At 45.2% G+C, this 26,266-nt stretch overlaps 2 protein-coding genes and 1 long non-coding RNA gene across 3 annotated transcripts in view; 2 read left to right on the plus strand and 1 right to left on the minus strand.

Annotated features, from left to right (window-relative positions):
- LOC310843355 (uncharacterized protein) overlaps positions 1-11,476 on the plus strand; it is a 51,396-nt gene extending 39,920 nt beyond the window's left edge. The window contains exons 5-6 of the mRNA XM_083736615.1: positions 4,720-4,846; positions 9,685-11,476. Of these exons, the coding sequence (XP_083592741.1) occupies positions 4,720-4,846; positions 9,685-11,195 (1,638 nt within the window). The 3' untranslated portion in view covers positions 11,196-11,476. The remainder of the gene's footprint in view (positions 1-4,719; positions 4,847-9,684) is intronic.
- Positions 1-26,266, minus strand: part of LOC310843952 — a 197,690-nt gene that overhangs the window by 167,319 nt on the left and 4,105 nt on the right. The gene's annotated exons all lie outside the window — the stretch shown is intronic.
- LOC310843331 (uncharacterized protein) overlaps positions 1-26,266 on the plus strand; it is a 58,873-nt gene that overhangs the window by 10,265 nt on the left and 22,342 nt on the right. The gene's annotated exons all lie outside the window — the stretch shown is intronic.

The following is a 26,266-nucleotide window of genomic DNA, read 5'->3' on the forward strand; positions in this document are numbered from 1 at the left end:
CAGCAGTTTCCCACATTTGTCTGCTGATTCAAAAGTTTTTTGCCTCATTTGTTTTATTTTCCATTCTATCTCCTCGTTCATCAGTTCCATATATTGGGTCTGATAGTACTTTATTTCCCTTAAAATCTCCTGAGACTTGGGTTTAGATCTCAGTTTCTTCTCTCCTTCTTTCATTTGTTTCCAAATTTTTTCCTTCCTCTCATTCTGTTGTTTCCTCTTTATAGAATTTTGCTGAATCAGGAAGCCACGCATCACGGCCTTGCTTGCGTCCCATATTATCCTTCTTTCCACATCTGATCTTAAATTTATCTCGAAGTAGTCTTTCAGTGTCTTTTGGGCTTTTTTATAGATTGTTTCATCTTTAAACAGGGTGTCATTCATTCTCCATCTGAAGGTTCCAGCTGTTGTCAGTTTCATTTCCATCTTTACTGCGTTATGGTCGGAGCAGGTTTTTGGGCAGATTTCTATTTTTTTAACCCTTGGTGCCAGATTGCTAGAGATCCATATTTGGTCAATCCTGGTCCATGTCATTTTTGCTTCAGAGAAGAAGGTCCCCTCTCTTTCCAGAGGGTTCCTTGTTCTCCAAATATCAATCAAGTCCATGGTATCAGTCAGTTCGAAAAAAGTCTTTGGCAGTCTCCCATCCTTAGAAATTGTTTGCCTTTGCGCTTTATCCATGTTTGTGGAGACAACTCCATTCATATCGCCCATCAATATTATTTTAAAGTCCATAAAGTCCATTAAAGTCTCATGCAACTTCTTAAAGAACTCAGCCTTCCCCTCATTAGGTGCATAAACTCCTACAATCAAAATTTTTTCTCCTTGGGTTTGGATTTCCACTGCCAGAAATCTTCCTTGTTCATCCTTGAAGATCAATTTTGGTTCCAATTTTTCTTTAACGTAGATCACAACCCCTCTTTTCTTAACTTTGTCTGAAGAAATAAATTCCAGTCCTAATCTTTTATTTGTCAAAAGTTTTCTGTTTGTCCTGGCAATATGGGTTTCTTGCAAACATATTATGTCTAAGTGTTCTTTCTTTAATATGTGAAACACCTGTCCCCTTTTTCGGGGATGGTTCAAACCATTGCAGTTCCAACTCAGAAGTTGCAGAGACATTTTTGTTACTGGGCTGCTTTTCCACCGACTGCTCCAAGTTCTTGTTCCTCCTCAGTAGGTACTGAAACTAATCCAAATGATAGATTTGCTATGTCCGGTATTTCCCTCCCACTCACGGTTCCTTTCTCCAAGTCCTCAAAGTTTCTCTCCAAAAAGTGTTCTTTATCTTGAATTGTTTTAATCTTGATTTTCTTCCCTTTGAAGTTGAAGGACAGCCCTTGTGGAAACTCCCACCTAAATGGGATGTTGTTTTGTTTCAGCAAATCCACTAGAGTCTTAAATTGGGTCCTCACCTCTAAAAAGTGTTTAGGAATGTCCTTGAAGATCTGTATTTGGGAATTCTTAACAATCAAGGCCTTCTGGAAATGCAGGTTCAATATTTTATCTCTTTCTTCCTTAGATCTCAGAGTGATTAAACAGTCCCTTGGTTTCTTGCCTTGTTTTCTACCAATCCGAAAGGCTGTAGTTATTACAAATTCATCCTCTTCCCCTTCTAGCTCATCAGTCCAAAATTCTTGGAACTTGTCTGTAAGGAATTCTCCCAGGTTGCCCTCTTCCTCCTCTGGTACCAATCTCAATTTCAGATTCTTATTTTTCCTCTCTAATTCCATAAGGGCCAAAGCTGCATCATGTTCATGAACTTTCTTCGCAATGGAACTGTCTCTCTTTTAGTCCTCTAGAGGGAGAGGTTGTATCCAAACAATGGTAACAATAGTAACAAAGAAACAGGGAAACAATTAGCCAGTGCGGAGTTCCACAAACAAAAGTCCAGCCAAAAGCCCTACTTGTTACAGTTTAGAATACTATAAGTTCCATCCACTAAAGTCCCGTTGTTTTGTTTCAAATAAAGTTGTACTTTGTATCCACAAACTTTTTTGACAGCTCACTTCCAGGCGCTCGTCTCTCCGGCAGCCTGACCAGAGGTTTCGGCAGCGGAGAGTTTCACTTTCTAAGCTCTTTTCCTCTGGCAGATTAAATTTAGCTCAATCTTCTTCCCCCCTTCTCCTGCCTATGGGGAGGGGGGAGGTCCCCTTCCGATGTCAGGTCTGATAAAATTTTTGAAAGATTAAGTTCCCTTTAAATATAGCTTGTTTTTTCCATTGCTCAGTCAATCGTGCAGTTCCGGGGGGCTGACTTCCTTAATTTCTGCCTCTCCCGTTTTCAGCCAAATCTTCTTAATTTAATTTAAAAGTCCCGTTCACTTTAATTTGCAGATCTTACTCACGGGTGTTGTTGCCAATCGGTTGTTTCAGGAAGGAATCGGCGCTCTCCGTCAATGGCGACGCGGCTTCGCTCCGTAAGCTGGGTTGCGATCCTCAGCACCGCGCTCACACCCGATGCCGCTCCGGAGCCTTTAAAAAGGCTCTTTCGCGATACCGGGGGGCGCAAAGGTGCCCACCGAATCTCCTTGCTCACAGGCTTCAGCGCCTGTGATTTTAGGGGTCCCCCGCTCGCCGTAGCGGGTCAGACCCGAACTCACGGAGCAGTCCTGCTTCAGAGCTCGAAGCAAGGACCGCCATTAAACGCTGGCGCCGACCGGAAGTCCCGCAGCAGTGGCAGTCTCAGCAGCCCAGAGCTGCCGGAGAGATCCCTGCCTCCTCCTGCTTGCACGCAAGTAGCAGTTGGGATGGGGCTGCTCCGAAAGGCAGTGTAAAGCCTCTCTTCGCAGCTAAGGGATCTACGCTCCCTCCTGCTAGCATGCAAGTAGGAATGGAATTGGGGTGCTCCGATGAGAAGGGAGGCATCGCGCTGCCCGAGCCTTGCCGCTGCTCTTGGCCTTCCTTCTTCGCCTTCCATGCCTGACCCACCGCACAACACTTCCCCCCCCCACCACCGAAGAACCAACAACTCAGGGGCTACCCAGGCTCATGGAGAAAGGAGATAGAAGCCTTGGAGGAAGGGGAACCGTGGCGGTTGAGGTCAAGGTGGTGGCCGCCCCTCTGCCGCCTCCATCGCTGCAGCATCAACATGTAGTATTTATTCATTCATTCATTCATTCATTCATTCATTCATTCTTAGTGTCCCCGGATTCATTGAAAGAAATCTGGTAACCTTATACAAGATTCATCAATGAATGCTAAAATTGGTTTCTAAGTGGTGGACAAATGTGAACAAATAGTGGCCTGGATTCACCTAACCAGCCCCATCGGCTGCAAAATGGGACATGCCCCCCATTGCTCCCCACTCCATGCCCCCATGAACCCCTTGAATTTGGCTCTAGGGCATTGGGAGGGAACTCCGCAGAACAGCTCATGAGGAAAGGAGAAAGTGGATCCTTCCATCAGGCAAACTGGAATGCTTGCGTAGGCAAAATGACTTGGAAAACACAATGTGGAGAACCACGTATTTGCACAGAGACAAATACCCATAATTAAAACGCAGTATAAAATAAGCATCTGTAGTAATGCTCGTCCCCAACCTCTTGCCCCTCCCTTCTCCTGTCTCTGCTCTCCGGCCAGACCAGGACGCCCAGGACAGGGTTGGCGGACGAACATACGTTTTTGCAAAACAGAACAAACAAAACCCGGTAGGGCTGCCACCACTCCCTCTGATCCAGGGGATCCAGAATCACAACCCAGGGAGAAGGCCGTGACCCATTAGCCTGGCTGTCCCCTTCTCTACAAGCTGTATCCACAGACTTGCAGGCAGAAGTTCTACGGTATAGCGTAACCAAGCGTAAGGCTAGGACTTAGCTATTCCCTTTTGGAAAGGCACACAACTAAAACAGTTCCATCTTTAAAATGTTTATTTTAAAATAACATAAGAAACATGCTAAAATAGCAGGCACATCTTTTAGAACGTTACAGGTAAGAAAACAACAAAGCTACATAGACTAACTAAGATTACATACTTACAACTCTAACACAAAGATAGGATAGTTGATGTTCTTTAAGCCTCTGCAAGTAGAAGACGATCGAAGATCTCCATTTCAAAAGATGAATAGCGGCCTATTAAGCTGGAACCATAGAGCTGGGCATCTTTGCGATTTGCAGGGCAAAGGCAGAGAGGCCAAGAGCAGAGAATTCTCTGATCTTTTATTTCCAATTCGCAACCTGCGTCGTAACTTTCAAGCCAATCATAAACTCAAATTATTTTTTGAATGCACCAATGATCGGCTTGCTAGTCTATCAATTTACCTCTTGACAGCTGGGCCAATTTGGAATTCAAACTTTTAAATCAAAGGGTTTCCTCCCTTCCGCCAGAGACACATTCCCAGGCAATTCAAGGGCAGATAACAACACTGGGAGGGGGGATGTTTACATCATTGAACTCAGGTGTTAGATCCTTCATCAATCAAGACATCCTGGGTTCTAATAAACCTTTCAGCTGAGGAGTCAGTTGTCTAGAATTTTAAAGATACACAATTCCTTTCCCAGGGTCCTTGTGGCTGATGAAACTCCCACAAGGCCTCACTCTCTTTTGCTTGGCCAAAGAATAATTTTCTAAATATTCCTACTTTACTACAGCATCCATATTTGAAATGTGCAGCAAAGCAACCCTATTGAAACAACACCATAATGTACAGGAAGGAAACAACAGAGCATTGTGTAGCAGATCATACTTCTGCTGTCTCAGAGGAGGATATTTCCCTTTTTCTTTTAGGGTCCAGTGTGCTTTGAAGATGTCGCTGTTCGTTTCACGGACGAGGAGTGGGTGTTGCTGGATCCTGACCAGAGAGCTCTGCATAAGGATGTCATGGAGGAGAATCGTGGGATCGTGGCCTCTCTTGGTAAGGCTCCCTGTGGGATCGTCATATCTGCCTGGAAATTCAAAAACTACCTCTATGGGACCAACCTCATCTATTTTCACAGAGCTCAACAGCGCCCCCTATAACACCTGGGAACCTAACACCCCCACAATAAAGAGCAAATTAAAGTTTTTTCTTTGAACAATCCTTCTCAAATTATTCCTTTTTCTACCAGGATTGGGCTGGTCTGAACTTCCCAGGCCATCTTCAATGTCAGCTTCAGAATTGTTAGGAAAGATAAGTAGCTTCAGGTTTTCTGGTTTTGCTCCTGTCAGTCTTGGCTCGACCAAAGAGACGACGGACATTGGAGATGGAGGGGATGCCATGACTGGGCCAAACAAAATCCATCCCAGAGAAGAGTTAGGCTTATGGAATCTCAGGTAGTAGTAGCAGTGATGAGGAGGAGGATGATGATGATGATGATAGTAATAGTAATACAGTGGTACCTCGGTTTACAAACTTAACAACAACAACAATAATAATAACAAGAGTAATATAGTGGTACCTAGGTTTGCAAACTTAATCTTTTCCGGAACAGGACTGTTCTTAAATCGAGGTACCACTGTGATAATAATAGTAATTTTTATTTCTATCCTGCCCATCTGGCTGGGTTGCCTCAGCCACTCTGAGCGGCACAACACATATATAATCATGAAACATAAATAATAATAATCTGAATCCCTATAAAAAGAACATTAACTTTAAAATTAACAACTTATACTAGAGGCCAAACTTGTGTAAATCTTTTGTGAAACGTGTATTTCTGAGATTTGATGTCTCATAACACCACTTTTGTGTGGAGTAATACCATAAAATTATAGAGCAATGGAAAGACAATTTAATGAAGAATGTAATGCAATGGATTTTATGAAGGAGTATTTATTAGAACAGCAGTCATAAAGAAAAAACGTGAAACCTTTGGTAACCATTGGTAACCTTTAGCTTTCATTACGGCCCTACAATGCCTTCCCATAAAGTGAACCAAGTTTTTAGTTCTGCAGCTGTAAGAATGCCAAACCAAGACTGAATTATTGCCTCTGTTAATTGGGCTTCATTGCTGGGTTGCTTCTGACTAACAAGTTTCTTTAGTCGGCTCTATAGATTTCTGATTGGGTTAATGTTTGGGCTATTCCCAGGCCATTCCGGCAGTGAAATAAGATTATCTTGAAAGCACCTTTTGCACACAGCAGCAACATGACATGGAGCTGAATCTTGTTGAAATAGAAAACAAACAAACAAACAAACAAATATAAATGCTTCAGTATCTGGGTAAAGATCACCTGCGGAACGCTTCAGTTTGGGCTCAAGTATTTCATTGATGCGTTTTGTTGTTGTTTAGTCGTTTAGCCTGGACAGCCCCGTGGTTTTCCCCGGAGCTGAGGGTGATGAAACAATCGTTGAGACGGCTAGAGCGCCGGTGGCGGAAAACTCATTCTGAATCAGACCGGACACGGGCTAGAGCTCAACGTCAAGCCTACCAAGTGGCAATGGCGACGGCAAAGAGGGCATTCTTCGCCGCTTCCATTGCATCTGCAGAAAACAGCAACAGGAGACTTTTTCAGGTGGTTCGCAATCTATCGGAACCACCTGCACCACTGGGGCCTGGTAGGGACCCCAAGATCTCCTGCAATGCTTTTGCAAAGTTTTTTAAAGATAAAGTCGCTCAGATTCAGAAGGAGGTAGACTCCACTGTGGGAGCAGGGCCAGGGTGGGAGAGTGCTAGAGTTCTGTCTAGTCCTATTACATGGGATCAATTCCAATCTGTTACCTCCGAGGATGTGGAGAGGCTGCTTGGACAAGTGAAACCGACCACCTCTCTCCTTGATCCTTGCCCATCCTGGCTGATAAAAGCGAGCCGGGAAGGGCTGGGCAATGGGCTCTGCGGGGTGGTGAATGCTTCCCTCTGTGAGGGAGCCTTCCCAGACCTGCTGAAAGAGGCGGTCATTAAACCGCTTCTTAAAAAAACACCAGCCAATTTGGCTAACTATCGCCCAGTCTCAAATTTACCATTCTTGGGCAAGGTGATTGAGCGGGTGGTTGCTGAACAACTCCAAGCACGCATGGAGGAAACGGACCATTTGGATCCCTTCCAGTCGGGATTCAGGCCTCACCATGGGACTGAAACTGCCTTGGTCGCGCTGGTTGATGATCTCCGGCGGGCTAGGGACAAAGGTGAGAGCTGTTTCCTAGTTTTGCTGGATTTCTCAGCGGCCTTTGACACCATCGACCATAACATCCTTCTGGACCGTCTTGAGGGGCTGGGAACTGGGTGCACTGTCATACAGTGGTTCCACTCCTTTCTCCTGGGCTGTGTCCAGAAAGTGGTGGTGGGGGATGAGTGTTCAAACCCCTGGGCTCTCACTTGTGGGGTGCCTCAGGGTTCCGTCCTCTCCCCCATGCTTTTTAATATCTATATGAAGCCGGTGGGAGAGATCATCAGGGGGTTTGGGCTGGGTGTTCATCAGTATGCGGATGACACACAGCTCTACCTCTCCTTTAAATCGGAACCAGTGAAGGCGGTGAAGGTCCTGTGTTGAGTGCCTGGAGGCTGTTGGAGGATGGGTGGCGGCTAACAGATTGAGATTGAATCCTGACAAGACAGAAGTACTGTTTTTGGGGGATGGGGCGGGCGGGTGTGGGGGATTCCCTGGTCCTGAATGGGGTAACTGTGCGCCTGAAGGACCAGGTGCGCAGCCTGGGAGTCATTTTGGACTCACAGCTGTCCATGGAGGCACATGTTAATTCTGTGTCCAGGGCAGCTGTCTACTAGCTCCACCTGGTACGCAGGCTAAGACCCTACGTGCCCGTAGATTGTCTCACCAGAGTGGTGCATGCTCTAGTTATCTCCCGCTTGGACTACTGCAACGTGCTCTACGTGGGGCTACCTTTGAAGGTGACCCGGAAACTGCAATTAATTCAGAACGCGGCAGCTAGACTGGTGACTGGGAGTGGCCGCCGGGACCACATAACACCGTTTCTGAGAGATCTGCATTCGCTCCCAGTACGTTTCCAAGCACAATTCAAAGTGTTGGTGCTGACCTTTAAAGCCCTAAACGGCCTCAATCCTGTATACCTGAAGGAGCGTCTCCAGCCCCATCATTCAGCCCGGAAACTGAGATCCAGCGCCGAGGGCCATCTGGCGGTTTCCTCATTGCGAGAAGTAAGGTTACAGGGAACCAGGCAGAGGGCCTTCTTGGTAGTGGCGCCTGCGCTGTGGAACGCCCTCCCAGCAGATGTCAAGGCAATACACAACTATTTTACTTTTAAAAGACAACTGAAGGCAGCCCTCTTTAGGGAAGTTTTTAATGTCTGATGCTGTACTGTTTTTAATATTCAGTTGGAAGCCGCCCAGATGGGCGGGGTATAAATAATAAATTATTATTATTATTATTATTATTATTATTATTATTATTATTATTATTATTAGTTGTGTCCGACTCTTCGTGACCCCATGGACCAGAGCATGCCAGCCACTCCTGTCTTCCACTGCCTCCCGCAGTTTGGTAAAAATCATGCTCATAGCTTCGAGAACTGTCCAACCATCTCGTCCTCTGTTGTTCCCTTCTCCTTGTGCCCTCCATCTTTCCCAACATCAGGGACTTTTCCAGAGAGTCTTCTCTTCTCATGAGGTGGCCAAAGTATTTGAACCTCAGCTTCACGATCTGTCCTTCCAGTGAGCACTCAGGGCTGATTTCCTTAAGAATGGAGAGGTTTGATCTTCTTGCAGTCCATGGAACTCTCAAGAGTCTCCTCCAGCACCAGAATTCAAAAGCATCAATTCTTCAGCGATCAGCCTTCTTTATGGTCATGCGTTTTACATTCCCATTAATGACGCATATTCTGCCCACACCTTTTGCTGCCACACAACCCCAGATCATCACACTATCTGCGTGTTTCACAGTCGATGTAATACAAGTAGGATGTAAATCTCTGATTCTTCTCCTCGCGTATTTCATGCCATCACTACCAAGCAAGGAGATTTGGGTCTCAATGCTCCAAATAACACTGTCCCATTGTTCCGCTGTCCAGTTAACATGGGTTTAATCTTTTCAAGCTTTGCTTGAGAGATAACAATGGCTTTTTCCTTAGAATTCTAACATTTAGACCAGTCCTAGCACTCAACTTCACAGCACATTTCTCCATTTCATCTTGTATACACCCATATGATTTTCTTCTGTCATGTAGGGACAGTCTCTCCATTCTTTGATCATTATCTGCCTTTGTGCACCTTTTCCTGCCTTTACCAGTCTGATTTTATAGTGATTTTATAGGTATAGTCTCCTTATACCTCTTCAAAAATATAGAAAGGCCATCTTTGGTTACGTTTTTCCCTATCTTTCATCTAATTTCTTCATAACGGTTGACTTGTTCACTTAATACTACAATTTTACATCTCTTTCTGGGTGACCAGCCAACTTTTTGTGCTATTACTATAATTTTATAATGTTTTACAACCTAAGCAAATAGTGCTTCCTTTCTCTGGTTACTTGGCTATAACATTTGCTAGAATACGGATAATTAAATGAACTTTGTTGAATTGCATTCTTGATTAAATTATTTTCCCATTGATATATAATGTTATGATATCACTCCAAAAGAAGTGGTGTTATGAGCCATCAAACATCTGAAATACATTTTTTTCAAAAAAGCTTCCATAATTTTGACCACTACTGTATATCAAACAAAGCAACATTCAACAACACATCAGAATCTCATAATTAATATGTTGGTTAATGACAAACAACAGGTAATGAACACACACCCTTCAGTTCTTCTCCATTTGTTCCTGAGGCTCTAACCCCTTTTTGTCTCCATTGCAGATTGTGATGAAATGGAAATCGCGAACAAAAGTGACCATGACAAAATCCCCAGAGAGGACAAGCCACGTAAAAATTTGGAGTGTGGAAAAAGGTGCAGTCAGAGCTCCCATTGCACTTCCCATCAACAAAATCTCATTGGAAAGAAACTCTATCAGTGCATGGAATGTGGAAAAAGCTTCAGTCACAGCTCCAAACTCACTACCCATCAAAGAATTCATACAGGGGAGAAACCCTATCAGTGTGTGGAATGTGGAAAGAGCTTCAGTCAGAAGTCCCATCTCACTTCCCATCAAAGAATTCATACAGGGGAGAAACCCTATCAGTGTGTGGAATGTGGAAAGAGGTTCAGAATCAGCCACGATCTCACTTCCCATAAGAGAATTCATACAGGAGAGAATCCCTATCCGTGTGTAGTATGTGGAAAGAGCTTCAGGAAGAGCTCCGATCTCACTTCCCATCGAAGAATTCATACAGGGGGAAAACCCTATCAGTGTGTAGAATGTGGAAAGAGCTTCAGTCACAGCTCCAGTCTCACCTCCCATAAGCGAATTCATACAGGGGAGAAACCCTATCAGTGTGTGGAATGTGGAAAGAGCTTCAGTCAGAGCACCCATCTCATTTCCCATCAAAGAATTCATACAGGGGAGAAACCCTATCAGTGTGTGGAATGTGAAAAGAGCTTCAGGAAGAGCTCCTCTCTCACTTCCCATCAAAGAATTCATACAGGAGCGAAACCCTATCAGTGTGTGGAATGTGGAAAGAGCTTCACTGATAGCTCCGATCTCACTTCCCATAAGCAAATTCATACAGGGGAGAAACCCTATCAGTGTGTGAAATGTGGAAGGAGCTTCAGGAAGAGCTCCTCTCTCACTTCCCATCAAAGAATTCATACAGGAGCGAAACTCTATCAGTGTGTGGAATGTGGAAAGAGCTTCAGTCACAGTCAGAATCTCACTTCCCATGAAAGAATTCATACAGGGGAGAAACCCTATCAGTGTGAGGAATGTGGAAAGAGCTTCAGTCAGAGCTCCGATCTCACTTCCCATAAGCGAATTCATACAGGGAAGAAACCCTATCAGTGTGTGGAATGTGGAAAGAGCTTCACTTATAGCTCCTCTCTCACTTCCCATCAAAGAATTCATACAGGGGAGAAACCCTATCAGTGTGTGAAATGTGGAAGGAGCTTCACTTATAGCTCCTCTCTCACTTCCCATCAAAGAATTCATACAGGGGAGAAACCCTATCAGTGTGTGAAATGTGGAAAGAGCTTCAGGAAGAGCTCCGATCTCACTTCCCATGAAAGAATTCATACAGGGGAGAAACCCTATCAGTGTGTGGAATGTGGAAAGAGCTTCAGTAACAGCTACAGTCTCACTTCACATCAAAGAATTCATACAGGGGAGAAACCATATCAGTGTGTGGAATGTGGAAAGAGCTTCAGTCACAGTCAGAATCTCACTTCCCATCAAAGAATCCATACAAAGGTTGGAAAAACCATTATAAATATTTAGGAGCCAGGCAAATCCACACTTTTTAAACCAGTCCTTTGGTTGATTGACATTTAATGCCCTTTTAAAATGTGGTGTTTTGTGTTTTAATTTTGTTTTTTTATGTTGTAACTATCCTGAGAACTGTGGGTGTAGGGAATAGCTGCCAACTTTCTGCGCCACCTAGAGTACCCACAGAATTGTGGCTTCTACTGGCAACACACATAGGAGAACAAATGAAAGACAAACACAAGGGGCAGGCAAAAACCTGGAAAGGGCCATACCAAATGGGCATCCGTTGTGAAGAGGTCACTTTCCCCACTGCTGAACAATGCCACAGGTAGAGGATTTGAAATGCTAGAAGTGTTCTCATGGGCAAGGGGAGCTGCTGGGAAATTGAACTACGGGCTCAAAATATTACTTTTTTAAAAAGTTGCTGCCATTATAGGCATTGCAGGCAAAAAGATGTAAAAACTGCGACCAGGGCCACGGGCTGAGCTGGGTGATTGACAGTGGAGCTAGTCACCACCTCATGCCATCACCATCTAGTGTTTTTTGTGGAACTGCAAGGCTGTGAAAACTGGAAGAAGTGTAACTCTTGAAGATGGTTCCAAGCACCAACTAACTATGTCTGGCTCTATTTATTGTTCTTTTTTACAGGTGGAGATTGAGGCCTATGTCATTCCAGAGATGCAGTGCTGTTTGCTTTCTGTTTCCTCTCTTGTCCATGATGGATTCAAAGTGTGATTTGAAAATAATGTGTTCCATTTCCAGAGGTGGGCGACAAGTGGTCAGTGTTGAATTTTTAAATTTTATTAGAATCACACCACATATCCCTTCTTTTTCCTTATACTTCCAACATATATTGGAGCCGGTTTTATACATTCTTCCTATCTGCACTCGTGATATATACCATCTATACATCATTTTAATGTAATTTTCTTTCAGCAAACAGCAGTCTTTAAATTTTAAATCAGTTTTCCACAATCTTTCCGAATCTACAAACATTATGACCTATATCTTGTGCCCATTTAATCATGACTGATTTCACCTCTTCATCTTTTGTTTCCCATTCTAGCAGAATACTATATGCACCTTTCAGCAACTTACCTTTCCCTTCTATGACTTCCTTTTGAAATCTAGATGTCGTGTAGCTATATCCTTTCTAATTCTCTTCTTTGTATATTTCATGTTGTTGCCGATAGCGTAACCAACTCTGAAAATGATCTTTTATTTCCTCGTAATCTCTTTGTTTCCATTTTCCTTCTTCATCCTTTAACAAGTCAGCATACGTAAGCCACTTTCCTTTCTTTTCAAGTGGTTTGAGCAGTAAAGCTTCATGTGGTGAAAGCCACCAAGGGGTCTTCTGTTCTTATATATCTTTATACAGTGGTACCTCGGTTACATACGCTTCAGGTTACATACGCTTCAGGTTACACACTCCGCTAACCCAGAAATAGTGCATCAGGTTAAGAACTTTGCTTCAGGATAAGAACAGAAATTGGGCTCCTGCAGCGCAGCGGCAGCAGGAGGCCCCATTAGCTAAAGTGATGCTTCAGGTTAAGAACAGACCTCCAGAACGAATTAAGTACTTAACCTGAGGTACCACTGTATCTCTTCCATATGCTCATTAGTGATTACCTAATTATATGGTTATAAAAACTTTTATGTACTTTTGCTTTCCCATGCCATAAATATGCGAGCCAGCCAAATCTTTTGTCGTGTCCTTCCAATTCTAATGCTTCTTGCTTTTCCAACTTCACCCAGTCCCTAATCCATACCAGGCATGCAGCTTCATAATATAATGAAAGGTCTGGGAGGGCAAAACTAGCTCTGTCTTTTATGTCTGTAAGCATCTTGTGTTTTATCCTTGGCCTTTAGCCCCTCTCCCCCCTATAAACTTGGAAATTTCTTTCTGCCATTTTTTTAAACATTCATCTTTCACAATTACTGGGACTGATTGAAAGAGGAATAGCATTTTTGGCAGAACATTCATTTTAACCACTTAAATTGATCTAATCTAAATACTGGACAGTGCAATAGCCTGATCTATTTGAAAGCTTAAAATGCATGAGAATCCTCCATTGGGGTGTAGGCAATAAGACACTATAAATTGAGCATAAAAGCAACTATACACAAAATTTGGGTTTTCCCCCCCTTTATGGAAATAGCATACTGTCAGACACATGTTAGCATTCCTACATAATATCACACAATACACCACATACTAATTAAATATCAATTGCCTATCTTGAGGCAATTGTGATCTTTTACATATCTTTTCATTCCTGCGGCACAGAGTCTTGAGGTTTAAAGGGTGAGAGAATGTGCTTGCAATTCAACTTTCCCCCCTTTGTCGCCCCCCCCCCCCGTCAGTCTATATGCTTTGGAAAGAGATAGCTGGGGCCACTCTGGTGTCTTTTGTTGTTGCTGCTGCAGGTAATGAATAGCCTTGTGGTGATGAGGTCTGAGTTGACATCTGGAGAAGGGATATCTTATAAGCGGGGTGGTGGTGGCAGGACTTTTGCGACTTAAAGACACAGTTATAAAGAGAAGAGGTAAAAGCCAAAAAGGGGAGAATCTCCTTGAGTTTTCTTGGGAAGCTCCAAGCATTTTATTCATTTCACTATTATTATCTTAGCGAGTTAAGCATTTTATTCATTTCAATATTATGATCACATTTCCATATGCCGGTATTTACTACTGTTATTATATGCTAAAAATACAAAAAAAGTTAAAATATAAATAGAAAACAAAAGTAAAAAAGATAGATTGCCAGTTAAACATTTTTTTCCGGATAAAAAATAAATGGACTTGATTCAAAGATAGCAGATTTTTTAAAAAGTTATTATTGAATATTAAACAATACAAAGATATTATCAAAACAACACAGATTGTTACTAGACAGGAACCTTAAAGACTAGGAGGTGAAGGAGGTGATGGTGAAATGGGCACACGATTGTAGCTATCCAATCAAGATGAAAAATGGGGGAAATTATGGGAAAAGACATAAAATTCACCACGTGCTATCTGATTTTTAGATGGTACTTGACCAAATCAGTCAAAATAAATAAATATCAGCGGTAAATGTTGGAGATGCAGACAAAATGAGGGAACCTTATTCCACATGTGGTGGACATGTCCCCAAAGGGAAAATAAAATAAAGTAAAGTAAAGTAAAATAAAAGCTATTTATTTTAAAGAAAACCATAGCTTTCCTCTTTTATTTTAATTTGGTATGCTTATTGTTAGAATATCAAATAACAAACTCATTTTCCAGTATTTTGCTATTAACATCCTAGCCGCTGTTGTTGTGTAAAGAAACACTCTTTTATTTTCATTTGGTATGCTTATTCTTAGAATATCAAAGAGTGTTTCTTTACACGACAACAGCGGCTAGGATGTTAATAGCAAAATACTGGAAAATGAGTTAATATCAACAAAAGGTGAGTGGCAATTAAAGTTGTGCTGGTACCTTGAAATGGCCACAATGCCAGAACTTCGAGGAGACTGAGATCTACTCCCAGTAATAAAAATCCTGCCAGTGATCTACCCATTGTCTTTGCCCAGAGTTCTTGAGCTTTTCTCACTGAGCAGTGACCAGAGTTGTGGATCGACCACTAGATCATTTAATAATTTAAAATTATATAAAGAATTGTGCTATAAAAGTACATGCCATATATGAAGTATCAAGATAATAGAACTTTTAACACAGTGGTTTCTTCAGTGAACAACGTCTTACAATGTATATAGACAGGCGCAGCATTGATTTTAGCTACAGGTGACAGGAATCTGCAGCTGTAAGGTTTTCTTCTTTAAGTGACCCCTTTAAAACAACAAATGTAAAACAAACTTGATCCATACACAGGTTTGTTAATTTGTTAAAATATGTTGAATTACAACATTGTATTCATTTATATTACTTAGAATATGTATAACGGATGGAGCCCATGAGAGCGAAATAAGGCATTATTCCAGAAATCCTCTTGGGGGCTAATCCTGGTCTCCTTCAAACAGAATGTAGCTCCCCAGGCTAATGGGTAGGCAAACTAAGGCCTTGGGGCTGGATCCGGCCCAATCGCCTTCTCAATCCGGCTCGCGGACAATTCGGGAATCATTCTGTTTTTAGATGAGTAGAATGTGTCCTTTTATTTAAAATGCCTCTCTGGGTTATTTGTGGGGCATAAGAATTCGTTCATCTCCCCCCACCCCAAATATAGTCTGGCCCCCCACATGGTCTGAGGGATGGTGGACTGGCCCATGGCTGAAAAAGGTTGCTGACCCCTGCCCCAGGCTAACAAGGTGGCCAATATCCGGTTCCATTCCACCCTTTAAAAATCTAAATATCAAAACAGATCCCAGCTTTCAGAGCATGTAAAGCACATGGGTGGAAATACCGCTGCTCCATGCACAAAAATAGGACTATACTTCCTTCTCCCACCTTTAAAGTAAACGTCTATGTAATGAAACCGAATTGGCCCAAGGCTGCCTTCCTCCGCCAACCTCAACTTTGCCCCTCAAGCCAAAAGACAACACTTCCCCATCCCTGGGTGAAACCCCCTGGCCTTCCATTGGTAGAGCCGCCACCACGCCTGTGGCGTTTACCTCAGTGCAGTGCGGGGACTGACGGAGCTGACGGCGACATGCTTTCAGCCTCAGACACTTGGCGGATTCTGAAATAGCCATGCAGGCCAGATTCAGGACCCTGGGGGGCTGGATTCGGCCAGTGGGACATAGTTTGAGGACCCCTGGTCTACACTGACTGGCAGCAGCTGCCCAGAGTTTCAGGCAGGGATTTCGTCCAGCCCTGGCAGGAGAAGTCAGGGGTTGACCCTGGGACATTCTGCATGCCAAGCAGATGCTCTAGGGCTCCCCATATTTCCCTAGCCTTTCAACGTTATGCTATTAGCAACCGTGGAGATTCCACCTGCCTCTTTTGAAAGGAGAAAACTCACCTGATCAATTTAATCAACTAATAATAATAATGATAATGATAATATATTTATATCCCGCCCATCTGGCTGGGTTTCGCCAGCCACTATGGGTGGCTTCCAATCAAACACTAAAATACAATAACTTATTAAACATTGAAAGCTTCCCTAAACAGGGCTGCCTGTTTAGGGAACTAGACCCGGCCCCCTCTTGCTTTGGGTTGGACTAGATGATCCTGGGATCCCCTCCTATCTCTCCACTCCGGAATTCTAGGAGGAGCTTCCTTGCCTCCTGCAAAGCCCTTTTCCCTGCAAGTTCTTCCTCTGGTTTCTGGCCAAGGGAGGGAGATGATCAGAGTCCAGGCAAGAGCCTCACCCCCAAAAGGATATCTGGGCATGGGCACAGCCAGGGGGGCAGCTGCCCCCTAAATCCATAAGAAATAATAAAAATCTGAGAGAGGGCTGAGCTGGAGGGACTCGGCTTGGCAAGGGTTAAAGGGAAGTGAGCTGCCTTCCTAGAGAGGCCAGGAAGCAAGAGGGGGCAGGTCCTCCAGAGCCAAGGCCCCTCCCTCCCTCCCCAGTCCTTGCCTTGCTTTGGGGTCTCTCCTGCAAGGGCTGCCTCGCTGTCCCCTCCTGGGATCTGGTGAGTCTCCTCTCTCCCCCCAGGGGGTGCAGTGGGGAGACGGGGGGGGGGGTCCCAGGGCTGCAGCAGGGGAGGAGGCCTGGGGGGCCTGATCCGGGAGGGGCCAGGTCTGCCACGCTCTCCTTCCTGGAGATCAGAGGATTCCAAACTCACCTGGCCCTCCGCCCCCCCCCCTTTCTGAAAAAATCTCCCTTCTTTAAACAAAGGAGTCCCTGGGACTTTAACTCTGTGTGACATCGCTCAGCCTCATTGCACTACAGAGGAAACATGTGCAAATCGTTTTCCAAAGCTGGACGACGAGGTGGACTAGCCCCCCCCCCCAAGAACAACGGGGAGAAAGGAAGGAATAGTAGGAAAGAGAGGCCAGTAATAAAGAGAGGGATCCCAGGCCATGGTCTGGCTGCTGCATTGGAAACCAGTTTGTGTTAAGCTATCTAATAGAATAATAATAAATTAAAAAATCAAGGGAGATGTCTTTGGCCCCGCCCACTTGGCCCTCAGGGGGTTGGCCAGATACATTCCTAGCCCTCAGAGCAAAGAAAAAGGGACCCCACCCCAGGAGTCTGTCTGGAGAGCGGCAGAGAGTCCAAGTGCAAGAAAAGGAGACAGAAGCGGGGGGGGGGGGGGAGCAACTCCTGAGGACCTCCAGGGTAAGGACCCCCACTAGAGCCAAGCATCCATTTTCACAAAATACAAACGATTCTCTTGTCAGTTGGTCCTGACTTCATGCATTGACTGGAAGGCAGCAGAAACCAGGTTGATTAATCTCCCATGCTTGCTCAGGGAACCATTCCCCCCCCCCCCCCCCGTCCTACAAATTCTGTAACAGAAAAATGTATTTGCTTCGTAGGATTTCCTAGAGCTTTTCATTACGACAGACAGAACTTGTCAAAAGACCAAAGGGTTCCTTCCGATCTCTCAGAGGCTTCCTGAGAGCACAGATGGATGAGCGAAACTCAGCTGGCCGTGGAACAGGAAGAGGCCATGCCAGCCAAACTGGGAGCAGTGGAGAATTATGGGAAAACCCAGTGCAGAAGATCCTGGGTGAGGAGGACACCCTCCGCTCAGAGGTGCAGAGCCAGCAGTTGAGGCAGTTCTGCTGCCAGGAGGCCAAAGGACCCCGAGAGGTTTGCAGCCGACTCTACCACTTTTGCCACCAGTGGCTGAAGCCGGAAAGGCACACGAAAGCTGAGATGCTGGACCTGGTGATCTTGGAGCAGTTCCTGGCTGTCCTTCCCCCGGAGATGGAGAGCTGGGTGAGGGAATGCGGAGCGGAGACCAGTTCCCAGGCGGTGGCCCTGGCTGAAGGTTTCCTCCTGAGTCAGGCAGAGGAGAGAAAGCAGGTGAGAGAGACTTTCCTCTGGATACTCCCAAGGGGCTCCAAACAGGACAGAGAACATCCCATAATGGTCTGCTGATGGCCCATCCTTTTTCTGGGAAAGCATCTATGGAATGAGATCTCACACCCTTCAAGTCTTTGTTATTCTCTTTCCTACATTTCTCCCCTTTCTCTGTTTTGAATCCGTGTTTCTTTCTCAGGGAAAGGATCTCTTTGCAGAAATGGACCTGGATTCCTGTGAGGCAGAGAGGCCTCCGTTGGACACCAGAGAGAGGTCACTGGGTAAGGAGGAAGGTGGTTTTTCTCAGTTTAGTCTCATTCTGTTGGTTTTCCAACTGATCTGAGGGTTCTTTTCATCTTGTTTTGGGGGGAGACAGTTGGGAACAATGGTCCAGAGGAGGGGAGATGTATTTTTGCACAACTAACATATGAAATGGGCACAAATGTCCAAATGCTCTCAGTAGGTAAGGATTTCTCAAAGGCCCATCTGCAGTTAGAGATGCCCTGTTTCACCTGTGAGAGAAGCAGGCACTCCTGGCATCCTGTTTATGTTTTATCTCTTGCAGGTGACAGATTGATGCCGGCAAGACCTCCTGATCCGCCTTTTCATGGGGGCAGAAGGGAAGCAGCGGGTGTGGAACAAGATCAGGTCAGGGGAAGCTGCCTTGTGGGGACAGAGGCCGAGGGATGGAGCAATGTCATTTACTGGTTGGGCACAGAGGAATGGTGGGATGAAGCAGCCGGGGAACCAGGAAGGCAAGATGGCTGAGAGCCGAAGGAGTGGAAGTGGAGGAAGCATGAGCGGGAAGAGGGAGAAGCCTGGGAAGAGGAGGTGTCAGAAGCTGAAGGGGAAACAGGGCTTAGTGAGCTGGGAGACTCTGTGGCAGAATGCAGTGCAGAATCAGAGGCAGAAGAGGAAGGAAGCGAGTGGGAGGAGGGAGGTCGAGAGGCAGAGGTGAGTCAGGAGAAGGAAGAGCCACAGGTGGCTCCCTCTCCTTTTGCCAGAAGACACCCTCCCTGCTCGTCTCTCACAGCCAGGAGACCCCCTGCAATGCAGGAATCTCTGCTAGATCATCCAAGACAGATGGTCATCCAAACTAGGCTTATTTTATTTCTAGATTGATCACTGAATGCTAAAATCGGTTTCTAATGAGAGCAAATAGTGGCTTGGATTCACCCATAGTGGCCCCATTGGCTGCAAAATGGGGCCTGCCCCCCATTCCTCCCGCTCTATGCCCCCACGAACCCCTGGAATTTGGCTCTAGGGCATTGGGAGGGAACTCCCCGGAACAGCTCACGAGGAGAGGAGAAAGTGGACCCTTCCATTGGGGAAACTGGAATGCTTGCGTAGGCAGAATGACTTGGAAAACACAAGGTGGAGTACCACCTATTTGCACAAAGACAAATGTTGTTGTTTAGTCGTTTAGTCTTGTCCGACTCTTCGTGACCCCATGGACCAGAGCACGTCAGGCACTTCTGTCTTCCACTGTCTCCCGCAGTTTGGTCAGACTCATGTTTGTAGCTTCGAGAACATTGTCTAAACATCTCGTCCTCTGTCGTCCCCTTCTCCTTGTGCCCTCCATCTTTCCCAACATCAGGGTCTTTTCCAGGGAGTCTTCTCATGAGGTGGCCAAAGTATTGGAGCCTCAGCTTCACGATCTGTCCTTCCAGTGAAGGACTCAGGGCTAATTTCCTTAAGAATGGATGTGTTTGATCTTCTTGCAGTCCATGGGACTCTCAAGAGTCTCCTCCAGCCCCATAATTCAAAAGCATCAATTCTTCGGCGATCAGCCTTCTTTATGGTCCAGCTCTCACTTGCATACATCACTACTTGGAAAACCATGGCTTTATCTATATGGACCTTTGTGGCAAGGTGATGTCTCTGTTTTTTAAGATGCTCTCTAGGTTTGCCATCGCCTTTCTCCCAAGGAGCAGGCGTCTTTTAATTTCGTGACTGCTGTCACCATCTGCAGTGATCATGGAGCCCAAGAAAGTAAAGTCTCTCACTGCCTCCATTTCTTCCCCTTCTATTTGCCAGGAGGTGATGGGACCAGTGGCCATGATCTTTGTTTTTTTGATGTTGAGCTTCAGACCATATTTTGTGCTCTCCTCTTTCACCCTCATTAAAAGGTTCTTTAATTCCTCCTCACTTTCTGCCATCGAGGTTGTGTCATCTGCACATCTGAGGTTGTTGATATTTCTTCCAGCAATCTTAATTCCAGTTTGGGATTCATCCAGCCCAGCCTTTCGCATGATGAATTCTGCATATAAGTTAAATAAGGAGGGAGACAATATACAGCCTTGCCGTACTCCTTTCCCAATTTTGAACCAATCAGTTGTTCCATATCCAGTTCTAACTGTAGCTTCTTGTCCCACATAGAGATTTCTCAGGAGACAGATGAGGTGATCAGGCACTCCCATTTCTTTAAGAACTTGCCATAGTTTGCTGTGGTCGACACAGTCAAAGGCTTTTGCATAGTCAATGAAGAAAAAGTAGATGTCTTTCTGGAACTCTCTAGCTTTCTCCATAATCCAGCGCATGTTTGCAATTTGGTCTCTGGTTCCTCTGCCTCTTCTAAATCCAGCTTGCACTTCTGGGAGTTCTCGGTCCATATACTGCTTGAGCCTTCCTTGTAGAATTTTAAGCATAACCTTGCTAGCGTGTGAAATGAGTGCAATTGTGTGGTAGTTGGAGCATTCTTTGGCACTGCCCTTCTTTGGGATTGGGATGTAGACTGATCTTCTCCAATCCTCTTGCTGGCATATTGAGTGTAGCACCTTAACAGCATCATCTTTTAAAATTATAAGTAGTTCAACTGGAATACCATCACTTCCACTGGCCTTGTTATTTGCAGTACTTTCTAAGGCCCATTTGACTTCACTCTCCAGGATGTCTGGCTCAAGGTCAGCAACCACACTACCTGGGGTGTACGAGCCATCCATATCTTTCTGGTATAATTCCTCTGTGTATTCTTGCCACCTCTTCTTGATGCCTTCTGCTTCTGTTAGGTCCTTTCCATTTTTGTCTTTTATTACAGTAATCTTTGTACGAAATGTTCCTTTCATATCTCCAATTTTCTTGAACAGATCTCTGGTTTTTCCCATTCTATTGTTTTCCTCTATTTCTTTGCATTGCTCGTTTAAGAAGGCCTTCTTGTCTCTCCTTGCTATTTTTTGGAAATCTGCATTCAATTTCCTGTATCTTTCACTATCTCCCTCGCATTTTGCTTGCCTTCTCTCCCCCGCTATTTGTAAGGCCTCGTTGGACAGCCACTTTGCTTTCTTGCATTTCTTTTTCATTGGGATGGTTTTCGTTGCTGCCTCCTGTATAATGTCGCGAGCTTCCATCCATAGTTCTTCAGGCACTCTGTCCAGCAAATCTAAATCCTTAAACCTGTTCCTCACTTCCACTGTGTATTCATAAGGGATTTGACTTAGATTGTATCTTACCGGCCCAGTGGTTTTCCCTACTTTCTTCAGTTTAAGCTTGAATTTTGCTATAAGAAGCTGATGATCTGAGCCACAGTCAGCTCCAGGTCTTGTTTTTGCTGACTGTATCGAGCTTCTCCATCTTTGGCTACAGAGAATGTAATCAATCTGATTTTGATGCTGCCCATCTGGTGATGTTCATGTGTAGAGTCATCTCTTGTGTTGTTGGAAAAGAATGTTTGTGATGACCAGCTTGTTCTCTTGGCAGAACTCTATTAGCCTTTGCCCTCTTCGTTTTGAACTCCAAGGCCAAACTTCCCAGTTGTTCCTTTTATCTCTTGACTCCCCACTTTAGCATTCCAATCCCCTATAATGAGAAGAACATCCTTCTTTGGTGTCACTTCTATAAGGTGTTGTAAGTCTTCATAGAATTGGTCAATTTCAGTTTCTTCAGCACCAGTGGTTGGTGCATAAACTTGGATTACTGTGATGTTAAAAGGTCTACCTTGGATTCGTATCAAGATCATTCTATCATTTTTCAGATTGCATCCCAATACAGCTTTTGATAGATAGATAGATAGATAGATAGATAGATAGATAGATAGATAGATTCTTTATTGTCATTACACAAGTGCAACATTGCACAAGTGCAACGAAATTGGATGCCATCCCTTAAAAACAACAAAAGCAACACAACAACAACAACCAAACAAACCACATTCCAGCCACACCCACACCCACACCCATCAAACTCCCAGGTCACACTACCGAGTTACTGCATTTAAGAAGGCCACAGCTCTTGGATAGAAACTATTTTTCAGTCTATTTGTCCTTGACTTGATGTTTCTGTATCTCCTGCCAGAAGGCAGTAGTACAAACAGACTGTGTCCCGGGTGAGATGCATCCTGCAGGATATTGTTTGCTTTCCTAAGACAACGGGAACCGTACAGTTCTTCCAAAGATGGGAGGGGATGACCAATAATCCTTTGGGCTGTGGTTATGACCTTCTGGAGCACCTTCCTCTTCCTAGCTGTACAGCTGGAGAACCAGGCACAAATACAGTATGTGAGAATGCTCTCTATGGAGCCTCGGTAGAAGGACCAGCAGTCTCTCACTCAGATTGTTCTTCTTTAAAAGTCTGAGGAAATAAATTCTCTGCTGGGCCTTCTTCACCAGAGCAGTGGTATTTGCGCTCCAAGTCATGCCCTGATCGATAGTCACTCCCAAAAACCTGAATTCCGCCACCCTCTCCACCCGTTCCCCGTTGATATACAAGGGCTGAATGTCCGCCTTTTTTTTCCTGTAATCCACCACCAATTCCTTGGTCTTAGTCGTATTAAGAGCCAGATTGTTCTCTCCACACCAAGCACAAAGCCGCTCCACCTCATCCCGATAGGCGGACTCATCCCCTCCTGAAATGAGCCCCACCACCGTAGTGTCATCAGCAAACTTGATGATTTTGTTGCTGGAATAAATGGCTGTACAATCATACGTATAGAGAGTATAGAGCAGGGGACTCAACACACAACCCTGTGGTGAGCCGGTGTTAAGGCTAAGGGCTGTGGACATATGTGACCCTACTCTAACCCTCTGAGAACCTTCTGACAAAAAGTCCAAAACCCAGAGACAGGTGGAGTTGGAGAGTCCAATCGCCTCTAGCTTGGACACCAGTCTATGGGGGAGGATAGTGTTAAAAGCAGAGCTAAAATCCACAAACAGCAGCCTCACATAACTCCCCGGCTGCTCCAGATGGAACAGAGCAGCATGGAGAGTGGTAGTGATAGCGTCTTCCGTGGATCTATTTGCCCTGTATGCAAACTGGTAGTTGTCAAAAGTTGATGGAAGACAGGAAATAATGTGATGGCGCACCAGTTTCTCAAAACACTTCATGATGATTGGAGTCAGTGCAACTGGTCTGTAGTCGTTCAGACTACTGATTGTGGATTTTTTAGGCAGAGGAACAATAGTTGACGACTTCAGGCAGGGTGGGACAATAGACTGGTGTAAGGACTTGTTGAAGATCTTAGTAAAGACCCTCGCCAGCTGATCCGCACAGCCCTTCAACACCTTTCCCGTGATGCCATCAGGTCCAGCAGCCTTCCTCGGATTCACCATCCTCAATACCTGTCTCACCTCATGCTCCTCTACAGTGAATGAGGGGCCCCTATGGGCTGGTGGCTGTAATACCGGCGTCTCAGGTGGCTCCTTCTCGAAGCGAGCAAAGAAGAAGTTAAGCTCCTCCGCCAGCAAAGGGTCACCGTCGACAGCACCAAGGTTAGGTTTGTAGTTGGTAATATGCTGAATCCCCTGCCACATCTGTCTTGTGTTGTTACTCCTTAAATTATCCTCAATCCTCTGCCTATAGACCAGTTTTGCCCGTCGAATACCCCTCTTCAAGTTTGCTCTTGCCACACTGTAAAGCTGCACCTCGCCCGACCTAAAAGCCCTGTTCCTTTCCCGCAACAGGCACTGGACCTCTCTATTCATCCAGGGTTTCTGATTGGGGTAAAACCGGATGGATTTATTTACTGTGACAGTGTCTGTGCAGTGATTGATATAGCACAGAACTGCCGCCGTGTGCTCCTCCAGGTCTGAACGATCGAAAATGTCCCAATTGGTTCTCTCAAAACAGTCCTGCAGCTGATGGATAGCACCTTCAGGCCAGATTTTAACAGTCCTTGATATTGTGGGAGCCCGTTTCCTGAGTGGGATATATGCTGGTACCAGGAACAGAGACATATGGTCGGACTGGCCCAAATGTGGCAGCTGTAAAGCCCTATAGCCGTGATTTACATTCGAATAAACTTTGTCCAGTGTCTTGTCCCCTCTTGTGGGACATTTCACATGCTGATAGAGCGTTGGGAGCACTTTTTTAAGTTCAACATGATTAAAGTCTCCCGCAATGATGTGCACAGCTTCAGGATGCTTGTCTTGCTGGCTGCTGATAAGGCTCTGCAGGCATCCCAGCGCCAAGTTGGCATTGGCATCTGGTGGCACGTACACACCAGTTAGCATAACAGCTGTAAACTCCCTAGGGAGATAGGCTGGTCTACATTTAACAGCCACATATTCCAAATCCGGTGAACAGTAACTGCCAACGGTCTTAGAATTATTGGACCAGCATCTGTTCACATATACACACAGCCCCCCTCCTCTGGTTTTTCCGAAGTCCATGCCTCGGTCATGACGATGTACCACACAGCCTTCCAACTGAATAGCCGTGTCTGGTATGGACGGTTGAAGCCATGTCTCAATGACAAATAAAACGCAGCAATCTTTTACAAGACTGTTCTTTGCCGCCAGCAGCCTCAATTCATCCATCTTGTTGGCAAGAGATGGATTGTTGCCACCCTTTTGTTGACTATGAGGGCCACTCCATTTCTTTTACGGGATTCTTGCCCACAGTAGTAGATATGATAGTCATTCGAACTGAATTCGCCCATTCCCATCCATTTTAGTTCACTGATGCCCAGGATGTCAATATTTATTCTTGCCATCTCATTTTTGACCACTTCCAACTTACCCAGGTTCATGGTTCTTACATTCCAAGTTCCTATGCAATATTTTTCTTTACAGCATTGGACTTTCCTTTCGCTTCCAGGCATACCCGCAACTCAGCATCCTTTCGGCTTTGGCCCAGCCGCTTCATCAGCTCTGAATCTACTTGTACTTGTCCTCCGCTCTTCCCCAGTAGCATGTTGGATGCCTTCCGACCTGAGGGGCTCATCTTCCAGCGTCATAACTTTTATATGCTCTTTGCCTTTGTCCATGGAGTTTTCTTGGCAGGGATACTGGAGTGGCTTGCCGGTTCCTGCTCCAGGTGGATCACGTTTGGTCAAAACTCTCCACTATGACCTGTCCATCTTGCATAGCTCATAGCTTCTCCGAGTTATTCAAGCCCCTTCACCACGGCAAGGCAGTGATCCATGAAGGGGACAAAGACGAATACCCATAATTTAAACTTAGAATAAAATGAGCATCCATAAATAAGATGTGCAGCAAAGCAATCCTCTTGAAACAACTCCCCTGCGTGAGTGCCTGAGGGCCCTGCTCCTGCCACTCACCGCCTGGCCCAGGGCAGGGCCTGACAGGCCTCATAAGGACGGTTGCTGCTGCTGCTGCTGCTGCTGGCCAGGAGGACTCGGAGCGGTGCAATGTTCTTTTTAAAATGTTTTTTAAAATTTTCTTTTTCCCCTTTTGATTACTTTTTTTGTGGGGGGTGGGATGGATGTTTGGCTGGGTTCGGGAATTTGTTGGATTTTGATTGTAATTTTTACAGTGTTTTGTTGGTATTGTTTTATTGTGGGTTCTTTTTTTTAAGGGTTTTATTTTGTTCTTAAAGGGAGGGGTCAGGGCTGCCGGGGAGTGGGTCCCAGCCCACAAAATAGCTGGGGCATGTTCCACGGGGGAGGGGGGATGCACTGGGACAACCGATCTCAGTGATCACGGGTAGGAGGAGGAGTTACGCTAAGACCAGACCATGTCATTACAGAGGAAGCAGGTTTAGTCGTTGTTTGAGGACTATCCCTGCCTCTGGGTCTGGTCCTGACTAGATGGATACTAGAATCAGCAGGGGATACCCACATGACCTGAAGGTGCTGCTGTGCAATGCCAGGTCAATGATTCATAAGACCACTGCCATCTATGACTTGATCATGGATGGAGGACTTGACCTGGCATGTGTAACAGAGACTTGGTTGGATGAAGCAGATGGGCCTGTCCTTGCCGCTGCTTGTCCACCAGGTTTCTCTTAC

This window comes from Podarcis gaigeae, assembly GCF_964106915.1.
Source record: "Podarcis gaigeae genome assembly, chromosome: 4".
NCBI lineage: Eukaryota > Metazoa > Chordata > Lepidosauria > Squamata > Lacertidae > Podarcis > Podarcis gaigeae.